This window comes from Puntigrus tetrazona, chromosome 13, assembly GCF_018831695.1.
Source record: "Puntigrus tetrazona isolate hp1 chromosome 13, ASM1883169v1, whole genome shotgun sequence".
In the NCBI taxonomy this organism is placed as follows: domain Eukaryota; kingdom Metazoa; phylum Chordata; class Actinopteri; order Cypriniformes; family Cyprinidae; genus Puntigrus; species Puntigrus tetrazona.
The window spans coordinates 9,457,249-9,483,499 of NC_056711.1; the positions used below are offsets into that span (position 1 = coordinate 9,457,249).

General features: G+C 38.4%; 3 protein-coding genes across 8 annotated transcripts in view; 2 read left to right on the forward strand and 1 right to left on the reverse strand.

The window, feature by feature from the left end:
- The first annotated feature begins 308 nt into the window (after nucleotides 1-308).
- Nucleotides 309-16,286, forward strand: inpp5f (inositol polyphosphate-5-phosphatase F). Of its 5 annotated transcripts, none has more exons than XM_043255348.1 (21): nucleotides 309-1,436; nucleotides 3,871-3,951; nucleotides 5,083-5,219; nucleotides 5,994-6,122; nucleotides 6,321-6,506; nucleotides 7,186-7,242; nucleotides 7,567-7,765; nucleotides 7,838-8,017; nucleotides 8,317-8,384; nucleotides 9,268-9,392; nucleotides 9,494-9,571; nucleotides 9,674-9,794; nucleotides 10,031-10,159; nucleotides 10,584-10,701; nucleotides 10,792-10,990; nucleotides 11,373-11,393; nucleotides 11,758-11,829; nucleotides 11,930-12,003; nucleotides 12,081-12,209; nucleotides 12,399-12,486; nucleotides 12,905-16,286. In XM_043255348.1, exons 1-21 carry the CDS (start codon nucleotides 1,340-1,342, stop codon nucleotides 14,022-14,024), a joined length of 3,408 nt encoding a protein of 1,135 aa, XP_043111283.1. In that variant the 5' UTR covers nucleotides 309-1,339; the 3' UTR covers nucleotides 14,025-16,286. The 5 variants fall into 5 exon arrangements, with proteins under 5 accessions (XP_043111283.1, XP_043111284.1, XP_043111287.1 ...); XM_043255349.1 differs by having other exon boundaries at nucleotides 6,339-6,506; XM_043255352.1 differs by lacking the exon at nucleotides 11,373-11,393 and having other exon boundaries at nucleotides 311-1,436; nucleotides 6,339-6,506.
- Nucleotides 16,287-16,971: 685 nt separating this feature from the next.
- Nucleotides 16,972-24,171, reverse strand: LOC122356541 (minichromosome maintenance complex binding protein). Of its 2 annotated transcripts, none has more exons than XM_043255355.1 (16): nucleotides 24,001-24,171; nucleotides 23,733-23,818; nucleotides 23,288-23,428; nucleotides 23,127-23,168; nucleotides 22,413-22,502; nucleotides 22,169-22,298; nucleotides 21,913-22,067; nucleotides 21,587-21,684; nucleotides 21,328-21,497; nucleotides 20,782-20,905; nucleotides 20,441-20,558; nucleotides 20,179-20,344; nucleotides 19,077-19,210; nucleotides 18,366-18,530; nucleotides 17,505-17,593; nucleotides 16,972-17,415 (listed from the first exon to the last, which is right to left on the reverse strand). In XM_043255355.1, the coding sequence occupies exons 1-16, from the start codon at nucleotides 24,056-24,058 to the stop codon at nucleotides 17,289-17,291; spliced, it is 1,893 nt and encodes a 630-aa protein (XP_043111290.1). In that variant the 5' UTR covers nucleotides 24,059-24,171; the 3' UTR covers nucleotides 16,972-17,288. The 2 variants fall into 2 exon arrangements, with proteins under 2 accessions (XP_043111290.1, XP_043111289.1); XM_043255354.1 differs by having other exon boundaries at nucleotides 22,413-22,505.
- A 791-nt stretch (nucleotides 24,172-24,962) lies between these two features.
- LOC122356643 (SEC23 interacting protein) overlaps nucleotides 24,963-26,251 on the forward strand; it is a 9,196-nt gene continuing 7,907 nt past the window's right edge. Inside the window, exons 1-2 of the mRNA XM_043255605.1 lie at nucleotides 24,963-25,154; nucleotides 25,988-26,251. The exon at nucleotides 25,988-26,251 is cut by the window's right edge and continues 248 nt beyond it. Coding sequence (XP_043111540.1) covers nucleotides 25,022-25,154; nucleotides 25,988-26,251 — 397 coding nt within the window. The 5' untranslated portion in view covers nucleotides 24,963-25,021. The remainder of the gene's footprint in view (nucleotides 25,155-25,987) is intronic.

Consider the following 26,251-nt stretch of genomic DNA (forward strand, 5'->3'; position numbering starts at 1 on the left):
TAATATTTAATCTAGATAGATTAAATTCCTTTTAGAATAGGCTTCAAAGGCTGTCATGCACAAAAGCTTCATGGAAAGACGCCTACTGCCAGAGACATCTTTACCAGTCAGAAAGTGAACAATGCTTCACTGACCACCGTGTCTCTCCAGTCATTTTAGGATTCTTTATATTATATCACTATATTATATCTATATTACATTACTATTAATATATTCATCAAAAATACATTCAAAATAACAGTGATGGTGGTCACGTTTATTATTTCTACATTTTGGTTTTAACCTGATTTCATATGAATTCGTATGATATAGTGTTTTACTTGGCACTTGCTACGCGAATACAAAATAACATGAACATGATTCAATTACATTTTTTGTGAAATAAAGCCAAACTTGTAGGCGTCGCACAATGCTCTTTTTCGTGATATCGACCTTAAATTTGTAACATTGTCATTTGCAGATGTACCGGCTTTGCTTTTCCCAGCTTATATTTCATATAAAACTTGAAAATAGTATTTGCGCGCATTTGCAACAGTAAACTCACTTTTATCTAACACTAAACAAGTTTCACTTTTTATAGCTACTTTTTCACTTTAATCTTCCGCAATAATCTGCCAAGTGTGGTCCTTAAAAGGACACGAGCCTTAAGTCTGTGCTCCAAAGCCCCCAAGGTTTACAGTTTAAGTTGTAAATGTCATTTAGTCATTTGTTGCACGACAATAATACTCAAAAACATAATTAATTTGCGCACACTGATAGCCATACTTATTTTAATTGATTTAGACCCACATAACTAATTTATCTAGAATAATGCGTAACAATGTTTATATATATAGTATTATATTATTGAATCAGGTCATCGGTTATGTGTGTGTCTCCACACTAGAGTCGCAAAATAACAATCTAACATAAAACAATACATGAAAACAAGTACTGCAGGTGGGGCATCTCAGTCACAGATGAAGTATGATGTTCGGTGTGACGGAGGAAGTCACGTGTGTGTATAACTGGAGGAAATTGTTTCAGTCGCTGCTGCTCCCCTCAGTGGAAAATATTAGACCGACCGGCACATTTCCTAACCACAGTATCGCCCTTCTTAAACTGACATTAAATGCACCGACGATTCATTTTCGAGGATCGACCAGTAGCTGACACAGAGACACGATGCTTTATATGATTACAAACGTTTACTCAAGTACACAGCTAGCAGGTTAGCTGGCGTCTGTTGGGATTGCCAGTGGACGAAAAGAGAGCCGCTTCATTTCCTCGTTTCACGGATCGGGAACGAATCCAGCGGTGTGGTGTCGGGAGGCTCGTATGTTTCGGTGTTTCGGTGAACATGGAGCTGTTTCAAGCTAAAGATCATTATATTCTCCAGAGCGGAGATAACGCGCTGTGGTGCAGCAGGAAGGATGGATCCATGGCCGTGAGACCGGGTAATGCTCGCCTTCGAACTCCATCACTTTCTTATACAGCGTGCATGTGTTTCAGCGTCTACGTTGTTACCCTTTCTCGTGCACGATAGTTGTCTGACACGACCCGCCGCTCCAAAACCGAGATTAAATGAGGGATACTTGCTCCTCGCGGGGAGAAGTCGGTTCTTCCGAACCGTTGTAAAGTTGTCTAGACGTTCAAGAAATGAAAATGTCAGTTTCGTGTCTGTCGAGCGAGGCGGCCGTCTGAAAGATGCCCAGTTGTTGTGTTTTCATTGCCCTACTTTCAAAGCGGCGGCGCTTGCATGACATGCGTGTCAGAGCAAACCTCGGATGATGTTTTGGGTCGGATGTCTCGCCTAAAAATCTTCTTCTTGCTTTTTTCCCCCTCCGACATCATTTGGGGTTTGTGTGTTTTGGTCAAGGGCGTTTAGATGTCAGCTTGAGAATCTTAAAGGGATAGTTCACATAGAAATGAGAATTCTGTTATTATTTACTCGCTGTGTGTTTTTCCAAATCTGTGTGACTGGCTTTCCTCAGGAGATGTTTGAATTTAAGGCGCTGTCAGACTCTGTTATGACTACTTCCATTTCATCTTTTTTCCACATAACGAAAGTGACTAGTGAAAGCCTTTTATTCTCTAAAACTCTGCCCAACATCTCCTTCCTTGTTTCAGGGAAGAAAGTCATACAACGTGAGGATGAATAAACAATGGCAGAATGTTATATAGTGAGTCAAATAATGCCCCAAAAAAGCATATTTTACATAGTATGTTTTAGAATATATATTTTGTCTTGTTTTTTTGCTGCAAAATGCATATATTTTTCTTATTGTGATAACCCAGTTTGCCATTACGCTTTCCCAATAGTGAAGGCTCTGTGAATAATAATATTATTTAATCAGTTCACGGGGCTTACGAATGACAGTCAAATGGCCTCAGTTAAATGTCGGTATTAAATAAATATGTAAATGTCCATCGTTGATGTATTTATGACTGTGCTGGCCAGTGGTATTGCTGTTAGATGTTGCACAGAAGAATTAGGCCTCTATAGTTACAAAGTTAAATGCCGATGGTTAAAGTAAGAGTAAGACATGTGACTGTTCTACTGAAGAGGAAAACGCAGGCACAGTAGATAGTCAAATGAGACTTTTCTGCCCAGCCTTGCTATGTACAGACACAACTGTCTATTATACAGTATGTGCATTTTACCATTTTTTTTTTTTAACAAAAGATTTGCATGCTTAACCATGACCAGTGTTTTACACTCACACAGCAACCTTTGTTACGCTTTTTGCTCATCTAACCCTTAAAATATTTACCTATCCACACTACATTTATCTCTTGTGAAGACTAGATCAAGATGGGCAGGTAGTCCAGGTAATCTCTCCCAGTGTCAGGGAAACTGCAGCCTGTGAAGATTTGGATGAGTTCTATCTGTTTTTCTCCACGTGCGTGCAGCCAGGCTTATCGGGTTTAGGTTGCAGCACTGTTCCATTATTTAACTGGATAAGGGTTTCCACTGTATGCATGATGCATACAGTCTCGGTTCTTTTGAATGAATTCCTAACAATATGCATCGTGCCACAGTTGCCAACGTGGCTGGGTGAGGTTATACCACTATAGTACTTACTACTCTGTTTATTATTCAGTCCCAGTTGGTTTAGTGTTTCAGAATAAAGAATAGTTCAAACAGAAATGAAATTTTTGTAGCATCACTTGCTCACCAATGGATCCTCTGCAGGGAAAGGATGATATCAGAAAGAGAGTCTGGACAGCTGATATAACATCACAATAATCCGCAAGTAATCCACACTCCAGTCCATCCATTAATGGCTTGTGAAATGAACAGCTGTGTGTCTATAAGACAAAAAACCTATATGTAATCCAAAATCACACTTCCTAATGTCAAATTAAAGGGTATCCACTTCAAACTTTTATTAGAGACGCATATAAGAGCACATTGATGGGTTTACAAATTGTAATTACAGAAGTATTAGTATTTGTTGTTAGCTCACATTAAAGTCCATGTGAAAGCAAAATGGACTATATTTATTTTGTTAGTGCATATTGCTATTTTTGTGGTGAACAATACACCTCTGTCATTTAATCAACACACAAATTGTTAGTCACAATAGGTAAGTAAAATCGCTCTCAAATTTCTGGTTTACACTGAAGTATTTTCCTCGTATCAAGACATAATTCAGCTTCTTGGGTGTACCAGCTTTTCATGGCTTGGTAGGTCTTCCCTCAGGCTGAAATGATCCCCAGTAACAAGCTAATGGTCAGGGGTTTTGACAGCTTTATAATGATGGTGATGCCGGTAAATCAGTTGGTAAACTCAAGTCAGCAATCTAATGTGTATGTGTAATAATAAAAATAAAAATAAATAATTATAATTACAAACACTTATGGCTTTAATTTTCATTCTCCTTTCAGCAACCGATCTGCTGCTAGCATGGAATCCTGTCTGTCTGGGACTTGTAGAAGGTATTATTGGAAAAATACAGCTTCATGCCGGTAAGTCAAATCATCGGCCTCAGTTTATTTACTGTATAAAGGATGAGAATACCGTATTGCACTGTAATGTTTGTAATAAATTCTCTGACTCTTGGATTAAAACAGACTTATAATGTCATTACTGCTAAAATATCATTCATATGTAATTGATTTAATAAAAGACACAATTGCTTCCATTTGTTTTTACTGTAATTCACTTTCTAGCAGGAAGAAACCTCGGGACCAGAGACTCAAAATGATTAACATAATGAAAGGCAGCTTCTGCACCAGAAATGTCATCTTAATTTGGTTTCTTATCGTTTTGCTATTTCTAAATGCCTTTAAGTTCTTTGTTGCCCTGCTGTTCTGATGTAGCTTTAGCAGGTTAAATGCAGTGGTGTTGAATAATTCCCATATTAACATACCATGATATTTACATCTTAACTCATTTTAAAAAATATAATGATTTCATCTTTTTCCATATAGACTAGTTAACTAAACAAATGCTTTTTTTATTACAGTAGGGTCTTGTGGGATTTTTTTTCACAGAAGTGAAATGATGGCGTGCATCATACTGTTATTTCACTATTCAGTGGCTGATATGAGAAGTCGACCTCTGTCGCTTGTTAACCGGCTCAATTTATATGAATACTGGTATTATAATGTCAGTTTCTCTTCCTTTTAAAAAAAAAAAAAACCATCACTGATGCCTATATGCATGGTACATTTTGTACTGTTATGGAGAAAGTAATTAGTTGACCTTTCATGCTTGGTTGCGGTTTTTTTTTAGAGAAAACTGCACATATAAGTGAGCCACGTGAGTTTGTAGCTACATATTGTGCATGCTTTACGTTGTAACCTAATACAATGGGCAAACCTGATATTTCCTTGCACCATTCTTGCAAAGAGCCCAGACTGTTCTCATCGAATTTTCCAGTCAAACATCTTAGAGTTGCCTCCTGCACAGTGCGCTTTTATCTATTGATTTACATTAACGTGCCAGTGAAAGTATGACTACATCACGCCTCAATGCAAATGTCTTTGAAGTCATTGTTATGAGAATGTTTGCCATAGGAATGAATCATGCCGGATAGAGCAGGAAAATGAGGTGTGGAACTCTGTACTCATGACACTCCACCCTCCTTTGGGCAGATCTTCCTCTGGGCCTGATTCTGATTCGCCAGAAAGCTCTGGTGGGCCAGTTGCCAGGAGACCATAAAGTCTACAAGATCACTAAGATTGTAGTCATTCCACTCTCAGAGGATGAACCACAGGATCTGGAATTAGAGGTGATTAATGCTGGCTATTTATGTTCAAATGTTCTTCATGCTGGATTTGATTAAGCTTGGTATAGAAGACAAATGTTATAATAATGAACTTAGGTACATTAACCGTAACATTTTATCATTTGCTCTAACGTTTCAACAGTTATTTCCTGTCATTATTCTAGTTTGTAGAATTCACACAACTTTTTCCCAAATTCCCAACTTGTTAGTGCGCCCAGTTGACACGTAGGCCAAGACCGATTTTAGCCCTCTTGTGTAGTAAATTGTTGACGTACAATTAGTGCAAGAGTAGTGGTGTGTGTTTCTAAGGGGTTCCAGAGGAAGCATGATGTTTCTAAGAAGTCAGTCTCTCAGCAGAACCTCTGGGATTGAGAGGAGATGTTTAACCATGTAAGTGAAAGTCAGAGGTCACTGTAATTCATTCACCTGGCGCGCTTCATCTTTACTTCAGTAGTATATCACAGAATAATTGCCCTCTATTACTTTGGGATAGCAGCCTCTCTGTGTAGTTGGATTTTAGCTGTTCTTTCTTTTATGGGCAAATGAATTTGCTCTGGCATCAGGCTAGTCTTAGTGCACATCTTGGCACTCTTTCAGCTTTAATTACAGGAATTAATGTAGCAGCTTTTTTCAGATGGACTTTGAGCAGGGAAACCGAGATTTTTGTAGATTTGTCACCTAGGTACAAATTGAACTATTTAGCTTTGTTAGAAATGACAGCAGATAGTTAGCATTAACAAAACGGCCAATTATTCTTTTGCTCTCTTTCACTTTCAGCTCTGTAAAAAGCATCATTTTGGAATCAACAAACCGGAGAAAATCACCCAGTCACCAGACGAGTCCAAGTTTCTGATGAAGACTCTGAGTCAGATCAAATCTAATGTTGGCGGTCCCATCAAAAAAAAGGTTGATGGGTTGTTTTGAAACCATTGATATTAAAACCAATCATTTTGAAACTAACTTTACCTGAGTTACTTATAAAGTACTTTGACTTGTTAGTATGGCCGATGTAAAAACACAACTTCCTGATTCCTCCATGAATTGGCATCTTGTTAACTTAGTATTGTCTCTTTAATTTTATTTTGTTTGTTCACTCCCATCCAGTATTCCCCTGCCTTTCAGGTGAAAGAGAATAAAGAGAAGGAACGTCTGGAGAGGCGACTGCTTGATGAGCTCTATAAGATATTCATGGACTCGGATTCATTCTACTATAGTCTGACCTATGACCTCACCAATACAGTCCAGCGACAGGGAGAGTTAGGCAAGTCAGATCAGTCCTTGTGGAAAAAGGTGAGAGGCTGAGTTACTGTTAAAAATATTAAAAGTTACATCTAAAGTGAGAGTTTTTAAGGTTACAATTTAAATTTACTCATTAGTCATTTATTAACTTCCAAATGTTTGTGAGCAACAGATTAACATTGTTCAGCAGAACAAAGAAATTCATACTTGAGCGCAAGTAAATGATGACAGAATTTCATTTTGGGTGAACTATTCCTTTAACGACAATAAAAGATTTAAAATATTTGATTAAATTCTGTTTTAAAATATTAATTAAAATTGGTGTCAGTTATGTAAATACTGCAAAAAACGTTTATTTGAGTGACGATGTGGCTCATACTTTTACACTCTTCCCACACATACAGAATGCAAAAATACATTTATAGCCAAGCTTCAATTCTCATTTCTTAATGAATAGATCATTATCTTTAGACACTTCCTGGATAACTAGTCAAGCATTAATAAATTAGTATCTGTTATTTCTGAAGATGCAGCGAAATTAAAACAATGAAGAAAGACAGAAGGAAGGAAGTGATAGGGAGCGAGTCACCACAGTGTTTTTCTTAACTAAAACTATTAAAATAGTTTTTGTTAATCAAGCTAAAAAAGGAGTACATATAAATACTACATAAAAATTGCACTGATACCACCTGACAAACACAGAATACTGATCCATTTTTTTTACTTTTAGGTGGATGATAGATTTTTCTGGAACAAGCACATGATCAAAGACCTCATCGACTTGCAGGTGCAAAACTTTCAAAAATCTTCGTGAATATTTATTTGTGAAAATTTAAATATGCAAACCTATGATATTTTTGTAATTGTAATGTAATTGTGTATTTCCTTGTGAACGAGAGCGAATGCAAAGTAATTGCGACTTTCATAATTCAAACTTTTTCCCGGTTACACTTTTTAAGGTGTCCCTGTTACAGGCTGCTCACATATTGAGTAATATCATTTACTTACATGTACTTATACGATTAGGGTACAGATTAGAGTAATAGGGACACCTTAAAATTGAATTGTAAATACCCTGAATGGTGGTAATACAAGATGTCCTGTTTTGCAGGTGCCTCAAGTGGACTTCTGGGTAATTCCTATCATCCAAGGCTTCGTTCAGGTGGAGGAGCTGGTGGTGAACTATAACGAGAGCTCTGATGAAGAGAGGAGCAGTCCGGAGACACCCCTGCAGGAGCCCACCTGTGTGGATGATATTCACCCACGCTTCACTGTGGCCCTCATCTCCAGACGAAGTCGCCACCGTGCAGGTACACCGATTGAAAAAAACAAGTAAATCATATTTACTCAGTGTAATAATATTGTTATGATTTCCACTGAAGGAATGCGCTACAAGCGGAGGGGGGTGGATACCGACGGACACGTGGCCAACTATGTGGAGACGGAGCAGCTGATCCACGTGCACAGTCACACGCTGTCCTTTGTACAAACTCGAGGCTCTGTTCCTGTGTTTTGGAGCCAAGCTGGGTATCGCTACAACCCCAGACCTCGGATAGAGAAAGGTGGGGTTGTATCTGTGTAATCGATTCTCTCTTCAAATCATAAATGAGATCTAATTCACAGCACGGTCTAGCACTTCTGTTTATAGACCAGCCATCACTGTGATGCATCAGTGTACTCTTTGTTTGGAAATGTTTTGTCCTGTGAATAGCGTCAGGTGTGGTATTGGCGTGCTTTCTTGATCTAGAAAAACATAGTGCTCAGATGAAATGCTCGTTGGTGATAATTCAGAGCTTTACTGTGATCCTCATGCAGCACTGTTTCCTACATGATGTCATCTGACAGATGTGTTTCGTTGCAGGCGAGAGGGAAACTATGCCTTATTTTGCATCTCACTTTGAAAAGCAAGTTCAGATTTACAAAAAACTGGTAAGATGCGTTTAAAATATAACAATTTAAGCAAGTGAAATCCTTATATGTATCCTAATATTAATAAAATGTTTAAACATGATTCATCTCACAATTTCCTTTGATAGTTAATGCATTCCGTTCCTTAGTGTAATATCTAATGTATAATATATAATGTCACTAAATCGAGGTCCTTTTGCTCAACAATCATGAAAAATACAGTAATATTGTAATATGAGTAAAATTTTCTACTTTAATATATCTTGAAATGTAATTTATTCCTGTTATAACAAAGCTGAGATTTCATCAGTTCTAACCCCAGCTTTCCCCAAATGTAGCCCAGCTTTTACAGCAGAAGCAAATGCTATTATTTTGAATGAAACTAAGTAGTGCTTTTTTCTTGCAGTCTGATCACTCAGCACATACAATGGTTTTGTTATTTAGTTTTTTTTTCACACTGCTGAAATTAGAGGATTATAAATCTTAATATCTGGTTTTGTTGGGTGTCTGGGCACTGTGGAATTGAAAAAGCAGCATTATCGGTAGACCTCTAAATTTGTACAGAATCTCCTGTAAAACGTAGCATAAGTTGATCATAGCTCCGTTGGTTTCAATGGGTCAATGATGTTGCTTTTGGGAAACGCAGCCCAGATTGTTTATACCCTCTGTAGAACTGGTCAATCCAGGACGACACACAAGATTTTCCAACATATTCTGTTTGCCAAAGCCCTTTAAATATTTGATTAGATTATACTGGTTTTAACCCTGTGAGAATACTTTTTGAATTAAACATAATTAATTGCATTTGTCAAGCTATTAACTATAGCAACCATAACAAACGATTAGACGTAATTTCCTCAGTATTAGAGCTTTTAGTAATTCAGCAATGAATTTTCCCCATCAGGTGATCATTAATTTAGTAGACGCAAATGGACGCGAGAAGATGATTGGAGATGCTTACCTCAAACAAGTGCTGCTGTACAATAATCCCAATTTAACATACGTTTCATTCGACTTCCATGAGCACTGGTAAGAAAAAGTGTGATGATCTTAAAATCAGCTCATCCTTGTTTTTACAAAAGAAAAAAAACAAATCTCAACACCAGATTTTCTCCTTTGTCCCTTCCCAGTCGAGGGATGAAGTTTGAGAATGTGCAGACTCTCACTGATGCCATCTCTGACATTATCACAGACATGAGATGGGCCTGGTGAGTTTTTAAAAAATTTTTTATTAGCTCTTAAATCCTAATTCTGCCTGCGGGTTAATATCGTGTCCAATGTTATATCTATCTACTTTGATGTGCAAATAGGGTGGACCAAGCAGGAGTCATTTGTCAACAAGAAGGCATCTTCCGGGTAAATTGCATGGATTGCTTGGACAGGACTAATGTGGTACAGGCAGCTATCGCACGTGTGGTCATGGAACAGCAGGTATTTCAATTCACCTTTGATACTGGAACACGCAAACGGATAAATTCACACATAAAGATCAAAAAGTTGTTTCTGGATAAGATCATGTGCTAAATGCCTTAAGGTGTTAATAATACTGTGGCTTCTAGGAACGCTGCCATATTGCACCCTCAGAACAGTGTAGTGTCTTTGCCTCACTCAGCTGCTCTCAGTATGCCGGTACATTTCAAAGACTCTTTTGATCTGTTTGGTTCCAGCTGAAAAAACTTGGTGTAATGCCACCCGAGCAGCCACTGCCCCTCAAGTGTTACAGGATCTATCAGGTGATGTGGGCCAACAACGGAGACACCATTAGCCGTCAGTATGCTGGCACAGCTGCACTAAAGGTAAATAGACTAAATGCCTGCCATTGATTTTATGCTGTCCCCACTGCACATTTACACCACCATCTGTCAACATCTAGTATCTAGTTTACAGATTGACAAGTCTATCTTTTTACTAGTTTTTATCTCTATCTATCTATCTATCTATCTATGAATTTTAATACATTTTACCCATCATTACATTTATTCATTAGCGCTGTCAATGATTAGTTGTGATTTATGGCATCCAAAATAAGTTTACATAATATATGTGTGTATACTGTGTGTGTAGCTATATTGTTTTGTTGTTTGTTTTGAGGGATTTCTGTGTCTTTTTTTTTAAAAGTAAAAACTGAGAAAGCTTTTGGTTTCATAACGTAACTGATTCAAGACAGTGATTACCACAGAGTTTGTCAGCTTATTCTGATGCGTGCGATCTGTTGTGTAGGGAGATTTCACACGAACAGGAGAGCGAAAGTTAGCAGGCGTGATGAAGGATGGTGTGAACTCAGCTAATCGTTACTATCTGAACCGCTTCAGAGATGCCTACCGACAGGCTGTCATTGGTCAGTACGAAAAAAAACCGTTTGTTAGGTACATGATGCTAACCAGGTCAATCCCTCAACTGCCATGTACTGTATCTCTGGTCCTCCCAGACCTCATGATGGGTCTTCCAGTAACAGAAGACCTGTACTCCATCTTCAGCAAGGAGAAAGAGCAGGAGGAGAAAGAGAGGGAGAGCCAAAGAGGAGCTCAGGAACAGGTCAGCCTCCTGCTGCAGACATACATGCAGCTGCTGCTGCCCGATGATGAGAAGTTTCACGGCGGATGGGCGCTTATCGACTGTGATCCAAGGTGAGAGCCCTCCACATCATGCTGTGCTTTGGAGAGAGTTCTCGTTTCAAGCTAATTGTATGATGATTTTTCAGAAAATTAAGAGGCTGTTCACACAGAATGTGTTTTTGTGTTAAGAAGTGCAAGATACAGGTCAGTATAATTAAAAGAACAGGGTTTTCAATTGCTTTTTTTAATTTTTAAAGCAAGGCAGCACAGTGGAATGCAAAAATGCATTCTGTGTTAACAGTCCCTTAATTATGTAATCTTCTTTTTTCCTTTAATTGGAAATATTACAATTCAAGCATAGAATTAAGTTAATAATGCTAGATATGTATTATTAAATATATATTATAAAACTTGATTAAAAATTCATATTGTTAGTTTACTCTTCTTCCTACAGTTTATTGTCAGTGGCTCAGAGGTACTTGTACATACTGTTTTTTTTTTTTCCTGTTGTATAATAACTGTTTGGGTGGGGTGAGCCATATTTCCTCCATTCTTGGTGATAGGTCGTGGTGAAAGATGCCTGAAAACTGTTTCTGATTGGGCTGGAATCATTTTAAATCTTTGTAAACTTTGTCCATATGTAATGCTTATTTGAGGTAATTTTCACTCAAAATATACTCAAATAAGCATAATGCATTATGGCCAAATTCTAGTAAAATTTCATGCATTTTGCAAGGCATTGCAAAAACTGTTTTTTGTCTTTTTCCTGTATACCCAGGGTTTAATGGTACTATTTATGGGGCTCTCTTTCAAGGTGTTGACCTTTTTTCCTCCTATAGTCTTATAGATGCCACTCACAAAGATGTTGATGTTCTTCTGCTGTTGTCCAACTCTGCATATTATGTGGCCTAGTAAGTAAAATTTCTCCCAATGTTTGTGTTTTTAAAATAAGAAATACTTTTTCTTGGCATTGGTTTAGTAATGCCACTTCACTTTGCTGTTGCTATTTAGCTATGATGAGGAGGCGGACAAAGTTAACCAGTATCAGAGACTAAGTTTAGAAGGACTTGAAAAGATCGAAATCGGTAAGAGACTGTAGATAAAAGTTGTGGGTGTAATTTTTATCCCAATAAATAAAGTTTGCCAATGGTGGTCTTTTTAGGTCCAGAACCGACTCTTTTTGGAAAGCCTAAATACTGCTGCATGCGGCTGCACTATAAGAACGGGGATATGAGTGGTTACTTCCATACACTGAGGGCTGTCACTCGAAATCCAGAAGATGACGGAAAAGGTTTGTTCTGGGAGACCATGATTTGTTACGCCTCTAGTTCTGTATTGTGTAATTCGGTGATTGACATTATGGGTTAAGTTGGTAAAAGATATAACTTGGCTCTCTGTATACTGATGTTGCTTGAAGGGTTTTGTGTTTGTTAAATAATTTATGCTTTCCTCTGCACTTGTTGGATTGTTTGCATTTCAGACACACTCCAGTGCATTGCGGAAATGCTTCGTATTACAAAGCAAGCTATGGGGCTTGACGTCCAGGTTGTTGAGAAGAAATTAGAGAGGTAAAAAAAAAAAAAAAGCTTGGGAAAATTTCTGGGAGATGGTGTTTACCTGATTTTAAATATTTTGTTTTTCAAAACTGTTCATAAACAATTATATGTGGCTGGAAATGATTATTCATTTCAGCAAATTTTTGCTAGCATGCCCACATTGGACACAAACATGTGTAGGTTCCTGTGAAACTTTAGCACTGGGCGTTTAAACTTGCTTAGCAGTAATTAATACATTTTTAAAAAAGTAAACCGAATCTGATCAATTAGCCTGAAACACATTATCAAACAAAATGTTTTTTAATGAAGGTGGTTCTGAAAACTAAACCATTTTCAGTCAAATCTGTTGTCTCTTTTTCTGCCTTTTTGAACATAAACTGTGCTGAATTGTTAGTTCTTGATTAATCTTGCTTTATTTGCTCCGTTTCAGGAGACACAGCAAACCGCACGAGGATATAATGGGAATACAAGGCAAAGCCGTGGACCAAGTCCTTGGATCTGGTTTGGCTCAAGGCAAAAGTTTCCTTTTGAACAAGTTTTCAACACTTAACCAGAAAGTAAAGCAGACAAAGACTAACGTCAACATTGGAAACTTCAAGCCCTTGGGCAAACTAGGGACCTTCTCGAAGCCTGAGGTAAAAGTGAACTTCCTCAAGCCAAACTTGCATATGAACCTCTGGAAATCTGACAGCAGTTTAGAGACTCATGATGGCAACACTGGTTCAGCAGCCCTGAAAAACCTTAATGATGAACATTCAGAGGAGATTTCCTCAGATTCTGATTCATACAACTCGGATGAGCAGCCTTGCTCGGGCTCTCGGGAAAACGTAGACTATGTGCTTCCTAGCTGTGGAATTGTAGCATCTGCACCACGACTTGGCAGTCGCTCGCAGTCAATTGGCAGCGTCGAGCTTGCGGTGCCCTCTGTCATCCGAGTCACAGGCTGTGATGAAAAGACAGCAGATAGCTTGTCAGTTGGCCCGGATGGCCAGTCTCCTGGGTCTGCCTCGGTGGCTGAGGAAGCCATTCTGATTGACTTTGGGACACCTATCGAAGCTTACTGCCACCAATTCGTCCAGGATGCCAAGATCAAACCAATAGAGGTCTTTGAGGAAGTGGCTCCAGCACCCAAACCGCAAGGGCCTCAAGCCCCCTCAGCTCCAGATGCAAAGCTGGGGTCTTCACGTTCCCAACAGCAGCTTCCTCGCCCATCTCAGCTTGAGGTAGAGTCCTCCGTCCATGGGACAAATCTTCTGACTGTTCAGCCCTCAGGGTCCGCCACATCGTGCGGGTCACAAAAGAGCCTGGAAGGCATCACAGGACCCTCCCCTGCAGACAGTAATGGAAGCCGAGTTGTGTCGCCCTTCGCAAAGATCAGGAGCTCCATGGTGCAGGTGGCTAGTTTGACCCAAGCTGGACTTACCCAAGGCATCAACTTTGCTGTAGCAAAAGTGCAAAAAAGCCCGGAGCCAGACGCTGTCAACGAAACCCAAGAGAACGAATTGCGAGCGATGTTTACACAGTGCCAGACCAGGATCATTCAGATATAGTGTGCTTAGCGGATGTATTATTAGCATTAGATCGTGACTTCCAGTACAGTAACGGTAGCGTAAGCTCACAAAAGTCAGACCACACTCTTATTTTTCCCTCCAGTTAACCGAACCAAAGTTTACAGCCAGTGTTGAGTAGTAAGTAGTACGAATAACTCGACCAAGTCGAATCCTAAACATCTCTATATTGCTGGTTTGCATGTTAGGAAGTAACCCTGAGGTAGATTAGGACAGGCAAGTTTTATTGCATGTCGAGACCCAAGACCTAGGTATGTCACGTGACCCCATTTGTGCGGTGAAATTCACTGGCTGTCGTAGCTCTAACTAAAACCTTTCCCAATTGGAATATCTATCAGTGGGCGGCTTAATTATTTCACATTAGAGAACCAGACCGTACAGTTATATGGATATCTTTGATGTGGTGTTTGTCATAAAAATATACCAAAATAGGATCAGAGTAGTTGTGTAGGATCTATGGTCAAATTATATTATTCAACTGTAAAAAGTATTGTATGTAAGTACTGTAGCAGTTTCCCTTAGAACTCTCCAATTAAGATGTTTATAGACAGAGAATTATATTTACATGCTCCTAAGTTTATAATCATAACTGACGGAAACAAGATGCCTCTGTTGATCCAATCACGCAGCTAAATCATTCTGTCAAACAAAATGTTTGTTCCATAGCATTAGCAGACGACTCAAAACAGCTATTTATTGTCATACGTTTATTTTAAGAAAGGCGTACGTCTTAAAATTTGTTGCATATGTCTTATTTTTCAGTTGTATGCGATGGGGTAATGTAACGGTGGTCTGCTGATATCTTAAAATGCTCTGCCTGTACATTGTTGGACGTTCATATGCAGATATGACTGGTTTTGAGTATCTGTAAAAAAACCTCAAATTAATTATTTGCAGTTACTGGACCTCCGTATGCACATGACTTTTGACTGGTATTTAGCACAGGTCCTGCAAGGTACCCACGGTAATCAACGTTTTGCACTCTTAAATGGCAAGAGCAAGCCTTATCAAATTGCTAAATGCAGGTTTTTGACAAGTCTACCTATTAATCTGTTTTCATTTAGGTTACATTCTCTCTTTAATATCTATGTCTTTAGATTCACTTTGGCTTGAAGGTCATTTGGTTCAAAATTGAGAAGTGATTAGATGATGTTTCGAAGTCTTACCGTATTTGTTCTAGATTTGTAAAAAAAATATCAAGCCTTGTTGGGTGATATCTGGTGGATCCTAGTTTAATTATGCATTAGTTGTTGTTTAAGTGCAGATCCTGTGGGATTGATCTTTGGGTATCAAGAGATGCTGAAATAGTTGAATATCTTATGGGCTATATAATATCAAAAGGTCTGAATAAGACACTGTGATCTCATGTGAACATCAATAAGAGCATAATATTGGCTTTTTGAGCTGGTTTATCCATTCTTTGGGCCACAGTTAGCTTTTCAAACCCACCATGAGCTTTGTTTCTCACGCGTCATTTCTTACTCGTCCCTCTCTCACATATACTGTAGCATGGAGTGCTGTGCAAGGCAGTGGGTTACACAATGTTTTTGACATTCCTGGAGCTGCTGGTACGTGGTTTTGATAAGCTTCCGAGATTGGAACTGTCTTGAGTTTTAATATATGGTGGCTGTTATGCAACAGTGATAAATACATGCGCAGTAGTTTTGGTGGTAAACTTTTTTTTTTTTTTTTTTTTTTTTTTTAACTATTTAAGATGGCATGCACTGGACTGCACTCTGTTCTTTGCTTTGAACTGCAAACTGTTCTTCTTTAGCAGAGGTTTATGCTGAGGATCTTGACAAACATTCCTCTTGTTTTTGGAGGTGGGGTGGATTATGTTTTTGGTTATGTATGAATTTTTAATTTTCTATGCATAAAGACTTGCACTGTCCTTTGTGGTTGTTCCCCGAACATCTTGCAATTTGTCACAAAGTGCTTTTGAATCCACGTTTTATTTTCAATATTTGTAACTGAACTGACATGTATCGTACAACATTTTGTCTAACAGTCTTGTTTGTAAATCACGTTCAGCTTCTTCCTATTTGAGAGAACGTTGTCCTCCATAAATGTTTGTGAATTGTTTTCCATTCTATTCAACATTTTATTGCAGAGTATTTATTCAAAATTCATGTTCTCAAGCTTATTCCCCAGTATTTTCCTATGTTAATAATAATGTAAACTGCTGTATTTTAAAATGTTATGGGATGTGCCTGAGAGGATTTTTAAGTAAATATTTAAACAAAAGTCATTGAGTCATTTACTGCCTTAATTACAAAAATCAGTGGGAGAGGCGCAAAGATTTTTTTTCCCTAGCACTCCACTCATAGATCACAGCGTAACCTCTCCTGACAGTGTCATTATGTGGCTCCTCCTAGCGAAGAGTTCTTAATTGCCAGAAGCTACACTGTATTGCATTCTTTGCATTCAGATGCAGTCTGAGAGGTTTGTGACTCCTTCAGTCATGTCATAATAGGCAGTGCAGCACCAGATTATTCTCGTAAGACATTCAACATGAACATGTCAGCACTGGCACTTTCAGGCCTTTGCTATTTTTAACTCTAAATGTGCTGAGGAACGTTCTTGTAAAGCTGTTTTTAACTGCACAATTTTAATTCACCGTAATGAATCAGAACAAGATCCCTATGTTACATTATTTTGCTGTTGTCGACTGACAAATTACAAATAAGGTCCCATTAATACATTTAATTAGCTAAAAACAAGCAATGCATGTTACAGTATGTTTTAATCTTTGTTAAAAGAAACTTGTAATTTTATTAACTAACTTTAAGTTCACATTAATTCTTAATTTAAAATAATTAGCTTAGTTCCATTAAGTGTATTAGTAAATTTTAAAGTGAACAAACAGGTTCTTGGTTGGTTGGTTAATTCATGGAAGTGCTATTCAACATTTCAAACAAGACTACATATACAAAGTTCTGGAAAACTTTATTTTTCCTAGTACCCTTGTGCCATAGATGTAAGTATTTGTGGTAAGGCAGTTATACTTTCAAATATTTGCATCGGCATATGAGTGTAACTACACATTGCATGTAATCAAAACCAAAACTGAACAATGCAAACACTGAAAATCTTCACCAGTGCCTGTAAGTCTTCCCACATGTTTAAAATAAAGTAAAAAAATGGAACTGTACAAGAAGCCATATGCCATATGAAAAACATTACATTTTAATCCAGATTATAAACAAGTATTGTAACTGTTGAAGTACACGAAAATATAAATATATTTTAAGGCTCATTTCCGTTCATACATTTCTGCTGCTGTGTTCGACTTATTCTCAAAGCCTCTAACTGCTTGGCTTTTATCCAGCCATCTCTGGAGAGTGTGTTCTGTCCGTGACTTAATGAGAGCAACCTGAAACAGAATTCAAATTAGTACAATTAAATTGGCTTATTATGGTTAACATAACTAGATTATCTGTGAAAGCACAACTCAGAACTCACCTTGCAACAACCAGCAGCCTATGAAGGTCTTCCGCAGACATACTCTGAGGGTCATCTTTTCGCATGTCTACAAAGTCCTCTTCTACTGCCTACAGATCAAGAGGGAAGAAATTTCATCCAAACAATATAGAATTTTTTGGTTCTTTGCCACTATTGAGTTTGAAGGAAACTCGTATAGGTTTCTTTTATAGGATAGCTCACTCCCAAAAAAATTATTTGTCATTAATTACCCTCATGTCGCTCCAAACCCCTAAAACCATCTTTAGAACACAAATTGGGGTTTGATGAAATTTAATGATGAAAGGTTTCTGACTTTTCAACTACCACGTTCAAGTCCCAGAAAGATAGTTAGGACATCATTAAAAGAGTCCATTTGAGATCAGTGATCAACGACTTTATTCAAGAATTTCTTCTTTTCCATGTGAATCGCTGCAGTCTATGCAGGGTCAGAAAGCTAAATTTGAGTTTCGAAGTTGAACCGATGTTTTATGGGTTTGGAATGACACAAGGATGAGTAATTAATACAGAATTTTCAGGGTGAACTATCCCTTTAAAGTATTAATATCTATTTGACCGCACTGACTGAATTGGAACTAAGCTGTGCTAGATAATGACAATTGCCCTTTGTAAAGCTGTTTTATAGCAGAATAGTGAACATCACTGCCTTCTTTCGAATTACTCATTTCATAACTGAATTGCCTTTGCACCATTATTAAATTAAACCGAATCAGCACTGACTTGAGTTGAATCTTCTGTAGAGCTGCTTTACAGCTAAAACTATATTCATTTCACAACCAAACTGTTATCTTGTTTTTTGTATAAAGCACTATAAAAATAAAAAAAACTTGACAAAATCCTGACCTTTGTGATCTCATCTGAAATGGTATAATTGAGGCCACGCGCCACACTCAGATAGATGCGATACTTGTTGAGCTGAGACGGAACCTGCGCCACCTGAACGGCGCTCAGGTACTCCTCCAGGTTAGGTGGGTTCAGGGTGGGCCGCAGGTGAACCTGACTGTCAGACTGAAAAAGCAAGAAGAAAATCACTGCGAGGACTTGCATTTCATAATGTGCCTCATTTTTAAAATGACTGAGCTCTTCGCATTTATAGAAATGTCAGAAGCCATTAAGGAGTTACGAAACTACTCCTAATAAACCTTCAAGTGCCTTCTTAAACTCTGTTAAAAACTGTATCTGAGCTTTGTGCCATTAAATAAGTGGCCTGTCCTGGCCTCTCCCTCTAATGTCCTTGTGGTAGAGTTGCCACCATGGCAACTGGAGAGCTGACGTACAGGAATAGCACAGCACATTCCACAGACCGTTAGCATCACGGCAAAGCCATGATTAGAGCCCAGCCAGGGAGCTGACGACAACCTTGTGGACTGTAATGGAAATATTAGGCTGTCTTTACAACTGCCCGATGGAACTAACTCCCATGGGATAGGCATTCAACCAAAGTCATTTTCACCTGTTGGAAATTAAGATGCCGGTTTCTCTAATTCGGCCAAATACATGCGGGCAATATTTTAATAATAAAACAGTGAAGAGACTCGGGCCTGATGTTCTTACCGGGAGGAGCGATCGGCCCTCAGATGTGATAAGCACGTTAATATTGCAGGGGAATTCCATCTGGTGGTAGTTGAAGTCGTAATCAACCTTCTGCCAGGAGATCAGGTTGCCCAGAGCGGTGATGTTTCGCACACCTACACCCAGGACAGACAGTACACAATGAGTTGTGTCTCTATGAAAAACATGTAGGAAATACATCGACTGAACAGCACAGAGCTATACAGTCTGAAAAGAAAGGCCTACTGCTGCAAGAAAGGATGTTTACTCTTACTTTAGGTATGCAACCGTCTCTGACAGACATTAGATAAGTGTACTGATATTAATACAGAATGACAGGGTCATTGATGGCAACTCTCAACTGTAAACTGCTCTACGTCTGACTTCAACAATATATGAAAGTATTCAAATATACAGCTGTAACTCCTCTGTAAATGCATTCATGCCACCTCTGAGTAGTATTAAAGTCTGGGTGAAGACAACAAAACACCACTTCAGAAGTAATTCTGTGCCATCTCTGCAGTGTAAATTTAGCATAACACCAACAAGGTAAAAGTACTTCCCAGTATAAATAGATTTTTTTTTTTAAGCAATACATAAAATGTCAAAACCACAAGCAGCCCACTTCCTGTCAAACACTAGACTTGCTGCTCATATGGCAAGTCTAAATTTGAAATAAATCACCATTTCTTGAAATGAATATTGAATATTACTTTTTACATTATAAATTATTTTTAATCAGCAATACACTTAACTGGGTGAAAACTGAAAATTAACATTAAGAATATCTCGCTTTTGCCACTGACAACAGCATTCAAGTTGCATGAACTCCACATAATCAAGTGCTCGAGCATGACATGAGAAGGATCCATAGATCATTTTGAGCTTTAATGGAACCTCAACATTGAAATTTCATTTAGACTGAGCTCAAATGGTTTGACTGACGTGTTTAGTCTAGGTGTTTTCAGACCAACTGAGCCACAATTAGGATTAAAAATAGATTATTAGGTTGCATGTTTATGCAGCCAAAGTGTTGTCAGACTTTGAGTCCTACTGTACTTCAAGTCAGCACAGTACTTTTCCCTGCTATAATCAGTGCTCTCACCTGTGGCGTCCAGTTGGCCCTGCTCCAGCTGTGTTTCATCCAGAAACAATGACGTGTTATTGGCCAACTGAAGTGTTCCACTCACCAGGCGGTTAGCTGTATAATCTTTTCGGGGCACCATCCTCTGGTTGTTCATGTTATGCAGGCTCATGCATAGCCGGTATGACTAACAAGAAAGGGGAATCAACTTTCAAAGTAGTAATGACAGCTACTATTAGATTAATATAACTTTAATATCTAGAAAAGCACAATTTAGACGTACAGATGGCACAAGCTGTTGGATAACTTTGTAGAGATGCTCAGTGTATGGAGAGCTGTGAGGACAGCCACTGAGATTTAAGGTGAATTTGCCCAAAGGAAGAACATCCCGTCTGCTGTATCTATAATAAAAACACAGTGCAAACCTCATGATGTGTATTCTGAAGGACTATGAATAATTATGCTGGCATATGAAATGTCACTTTAAACAGGAAAATTATTCCAAAACATGTGGCAAATAGGTGGCTATAAATTAAACAGGAACTTGATTATGAAACGGCTTCAACAGTAGTGAAACTTCAGATATTTAACAAAGCCCCTCAAATGTTAAAATTAGAGACGTACACATTGGAGATGAGATGGAGAATGAGGTACTCCGCAGCAAGTGAATCCCCCATCAGGATGTGTGTGAGGTAGGTGAGCAGCTCTGCCCGGACTGAAGCCAGTTCCCCAAGAACACTGCTTAAATCTGAAGACATACAACAGCAGGGTTGACGTAATACAAAAGACCAATAGTTGATGCCAGTATTTTTATACCACAGCAAACAGTTATGTAGGGCAATTACTTTAAAAATGTATTAGTACTCACTATTTGCACAAACAGTAAACAGTCAAAGAAAGTACTTTTTATAAATCATGACAATACCTTTACTTTTTAAATTGGTGGAATGACACCTTTATTATTATTATTATTAATTTATTTGATCTTTTTTGTGTTCACGTAGGCTAAAATTGTAAAAAACACACTCATTTACTAAATCAATAATGAAAAACATGACATGAAATTTAAATGAAAACTTTATGTGTGTGATACAGAAATAATATATTACTAAAACTTAAACTGAATATACCGTATGACAAAAAGAAAATAGACACAGAGTGATGTCTTACAGTCGTTGTTATTCTCCGGTGCACTAGAGGGCAGTAGTGGGTTGTTGTGCACTAGAGGCTGGGCGTACAGCATATGCAGTCGCGGTACGAGGGATGCTGGTGGGCTGTGAACTCTTTGCTCCTCCACAGTCTCCATGCCTTCTGTGGGGTCCAGCAGCGAAGACGCCTCTCTGAAGACATGAAAAACAATATACTGCAGTATAACTTTAGAGAACCCCTTACTGCAGTGGCAACCATCCAAAAATGATCCTCAGATTACCTTTCATCTGCAATCACGCTCAAGGCAGGGTCCACAGAAAGGATGCCAAATACTTCCAACATGTCATTCAGTTTGAAACTGTCCCAGTCTTCATATACCTGCCAATTACAGAGTATGGCTGAGTTACGCGGCTGTCTGTGTAGGTGGGGAACAATTCAGTGGAGCGAACCATCATATTACTGCAAGACAATTACAATGTTAACATGCGTCTGCTCAAGACAACTTGATTATAGTCTAAAAAGTATGCATTAAAGATGACAATCTATGAAAAAAAAAATATTTAATTGAGAGGTGTGTCAAGATGATGGTTTAAGGAACAGTTAAACCTTAACAAGACAAGCTGGGCCCTTTTCTCCAGACAAAGGGAAGTTGAGGTCCAGATTGGATGTGCAGTGTGACGAAGAGGAGCCGTGGCTCGGAGCTTCAGTCTCCTGACGCTTCGGCTCGGTGTTGCCATGAGACTCTGCAGAGCTTTGAGCTCCTGTTCAGACAAAATGTAAATCATTATTTGTGAACATGAAATAGATTAAAATAAATAACTGCATTCCTCAGACGGATGAACCTCCTTCCTATCCTTCTTACCTTGACTAACATCTTTCATCTGTTCGGTCTGTGTGTCCATCTCATCGTCCTCTTCATAGCTGCGTTTTTGCCTGTTTGGGACATAGGAAGTGGAGGGCACCACTCGCGCCTGGCTGGTACCTGCATAGCTGTTCGAGCAGTTAAAGATAGCTTAACTTCCATATTGGTCAATAAAACCTAGATAAATCAACAGTCATATGCTGTTAGTACTTATTTGAAGCGTGTGACTCTGTGTAAAGGATATTTCTTTGACCCACTGTGATTCTCCCGGGATGGGGACACAATAAAAAGTCTGTCTCTCTGAAGTAACTGCGTTTCTTGAGTTGAAGTCCACCTGCTGATATAAAATCAATTTGATTATGTCTGTTTAACCCTCATTACAGGTCAATCTGACTTTTTTTTGCCATTATGGCCTTTAATTTGCAAGGACAGATCACAGCTGACAGAAAAGTGAAGCAGTAGAGAGGAAGGGGGACAGGATCTGGAAAGGTCTGCAAGCCAGGACACAAACTAGCAATGCCCGAAGCGCTATGGCATTAAATGTGGATGGGTTGCCAATGACCATATTTACATTTTTGAATACAGCTTTGAATACAATGATGCTCTTGAAATTTCTCTATTATTTAGGATCATATATTTAGGGAAACATTGGTACAAAATAAAAATTTTAAAAGACAGCTGCACAGACCCAACCTAAAAGCCTTTTTTGTAATTTATGCATTTGGCAAATAATTTTCAGAAGATAATGATTTTAAGCAAAAGTGTTTATTATATTCAGTTTATGGACAAATAAATGAATGACAAAAAAAAAAAAAAACTAGAAATCATGATCTCATGTTTCACCCGTTTCTTTTGGTTGGTTTTTCCTTCAATCAAATCTAATCAAACTCGTTCCGAAAAATTGTATCATAAAATAACGTTACATGCTTTTAACACAAAAAGGCAAATATTAACTCACCCCGCCCTCTGTGATATCTTTATATTTTCCACATTTCACCTGCTGTAAGGAGGAGTTAAAGAAATTCAATTATCCCGTTTGTCCATCTCAAAATCCCCAAAGATGGAAAACCCCCCATCAAACAATATGCATTTCAATTAGACAGGCCTATAAGTACATACTTTAGAGTTTGATGATGGATCGTTCGTCTCATAAACACCCATGAAAAATTCTGGATCAAACATATCCTGGACCATGCAACGGAATTTCACGAGGCTATTAGGCTTCAGGTAGTGCAGGGGAACATCATTCAGAGATGGGACCTGGAAAACCCAAACACCACACCAAAATCAAAAGGACTGAACTCTCACTCAACCCATTCATTTTCTGGCTAATACAATTAAGACAATCATCACAACCCCATATATAACTGTGCACAGCTGTAACAAATAACATGCTGGATTACACCCACGTCAGTTTTCATGGCAAAAGATACGGCTTATAAAACTGATGCCATCTGTCAAAACAAACAACTACTCGTATCTGCACACAGTGGATAGTCGCTGAAAACATAAGCACACATTTATTTCTACAAGAATACCGCATACAACCAATTTTAATAGTTACCCATGTATGAGAGTCGTTCAGTTTCAGTTTCTCTTTGAAATACTCCACAACTCTTTTCTCCCAGTCTGGACTGGAGTTACTCTGGGCTGTACCAACACAAAGCATAGTCACATGTTAGAAAAGTTGTTTATACGTGGTTATTTACGGCGCAGTGCCGGCCAGTACAAGCAAAACTGATTCGCAATGCTTTGCAAATCATCACGATCACATGCTGCTGTGAACTACATGCATTAGTATCAAAGAGCGTGTTTTAACTGCTGCGTCTCACCGAACAGCCCATCGACAACACCCAGCGGGTTATTGATCCAGTCGTGAACCGTAGGCATCGCTGCAGGGTTTTGAAAGACACACAATGTAAAACTAATAATCCTTGCACTATAACAAGCACGTTCCAGGGCTCAGCTTGGCACAATACACCGTGGCGGGAAAATTGCGTCATAAAAACTACCATGTGACCAAGATGCGCTGCCCTGAGAAGACTAGACTAGAAGGTAGTTCACCGATATGTACAATGGCTCGGGCAAGAAAACTTCTACAAACAATATATGAAGAGTTCGGATGCAAAAGCGTCCAAGTGCCGTCTAAAATTTTCACCTAAAATTAGCTTTTTTGGCTGCTGTGTTTAGATTCAGAAATTTTACTGACAATGTATAGTCATTTTCTATGCAATTAAAATGATCTAACCGAACATGAATATAGGGGCCTGATAAAACCGCTTATTTTAGAAGAAAGTCATTTAGAGCCATTTGCATCTGAACACTTATTTATATATGCGTGTATTATTATTAATGAATAAGTTAAACGAAATTATAACAAGATAATAATACCGTGTTATTAAGAAGTTGCTTTTAAAGTATGAAAATGATTGATGATTTCGAGAGTTTCCATAAAATGCCTAATGTTTGACATTTATTGAACAAAAAAATAAATACATATTTGAAATGCACATTAATTAGCGCTTTAAAAAGGGAAAGTGTTTTTGTTTGGAAGTGTTTTTCCAGCATCCCAAATGTTTTAAAATGACAAACGAAAGCAATTACTCTATCGATGCTCTGTGTCATCGATTATTTTTGCCTTGGTACGTCAACGTCACGCAGATCTGTATATCATGTGCTATGCGTCAGAGAAGATTATTATATGAACCTTTCGGACTATCAATGAAGTGAAAATCTGTGAAAATCCAGATATCGCCTTCATCGCTGAGATGACGTACGAGGAAGTGTTGTAGAAAAAAAAGAGCTCAGCCTTTTCCGACTGGAGGACAAGCTACGTGTAATATTTGATTGAAAATGGCTGATAGGAAAGCCAATAACATCCCCAGCAGCAGCGCAAATCTGCTGTTTTCAGCGGCTCCGGAGTTCAACTTCAGCCTGCCGTTCATACCTGTCAGTCAGGCCACCGGCCCCGCGGTTTTATCGGGAGGTGAGCTTAGAAAGTCTTCAGATGAGCTGCTTTAGTGGCTAGTGATGTTAGCTTTCCTCTGCTTTTAGCTCGGATGTCTTTGCTCTTTATTATATTTACGCTTTATTATAGCTTAGGCTTTCTGGAAGATTATCTCAGTCTGATATCCAGGAAACGTAAACAAGCATTTTGCCATTGTCAAATATTTTGCGAATTTTGTATTGATTTTGTTTGCTTGACTAGTAAAATAGGGCAGTTGCCGTTACACTTCTGTTTATATACGTGGCAAAATACTTGATAACAGGTAACAACATTTGCGGTGCGAAATTAATCATAGGTCACTACTCAAAAGTGCCATGAGATTACATTATCGCTCGCTATCCCCAAAACCACCTGTCATCAAACCTTAACTTAATTATATATTGTAGGAACACAGAAGTATCATATGCGCCTTTTAAAGAACCATTACTGCTACTTCCTGACCAAAGCAAGACGTTCGTTTTAAAAGCGCCATATGCCAAAAAGCAGCCTCTTCATAAAGAAAATCTATCTAATCTAAAAATCAGATATTTAGAAATACGTTTATACAGTCAAGTCAATCTTTTTCCTTTTTCACATGTAATGAGTTCAAAATACCCTGCTTAGTAATTTATTATTATACCTTGAGGGTTTATATTTTTGTAGGATGATTAGTTAAATCTAGGGCAGCCTCGGTGCATGTTATAATTTAATAAAGAAAGTAAAATTTTTATAGACTCTTTAATATCACCTGTTTTTTTTATTTATAATGCTTTGGCAAAATTATGTATAAGACTAGTTTACTGAGCATTTCTTTTATGTCATCTTCTGTACAGATGATGCCAGTGAAGTTGGAGAAGAAGACAGTTTTCTTGGACAGACGTCATCAGCAGCTCCTCAAGCCTCCACGTTCAATTATTTTTCCAACACAACTAACAGCAGTGACCCGTTTGCATCTATAGGGCAGCAGCCTTGCCCGCCTCCAGCCGCCACCGTCATTCCATCAACAACGGGCCCATCGCCTGCATCCACTGCAGCGAGCCTGCCTCTAAACCCACCAATATCTCACATGAACCCCATTCAGCAGTACGGCAGTGTTA

Excerpts from the sequence above, each read along its gene's own strand:
- inpp5f (XM_043255348.1), top strand. The coding sequence starts at position 1,340 with ATGGAGCTGTTTCAAGCTAAAGATCATTATATTCTCCAGAGCGGAGAT. Across the intron at positions 12,210-12,398 it reads TCCAGAAGATGACGGAAAAG|ACACACTCCAGTGCATTGCG; the intron begins GTTTGTTCTGGG and ends TTTGCATTTCAG. Across the intron at positions 12,487-12,904 it reads GTTGAGAAGAAATTAGAGAG|GAGACACAGCAAACCGCACG; the intron begins GTAAAAAAAAAA and ends GCTCCGTTTCAG.
- LOC122356541 (XM_043255354.1), bottom strand. The coding sequence starts at position 24,058 with ATGCCTACGGTTCACGACTGGATCAATAACCCGCTGGGTGTTGTCGAT. Across the intron at positions 19,211-20,178 it reads GGGCCAACTGGACGCCACAG|GTGTGCGAAACATCACCGCT; the intron begins GTGAGAGCACTG and ends TCCTGGGTGTAG. Across the intron at positions 17,594-18,365 it reads TTTCAGATGAGATCACAAAG|GCAGTAGAAGAGGACTTTGT; the intron begins GTCAGGATTTTG and ends CTTGATCTGTAG.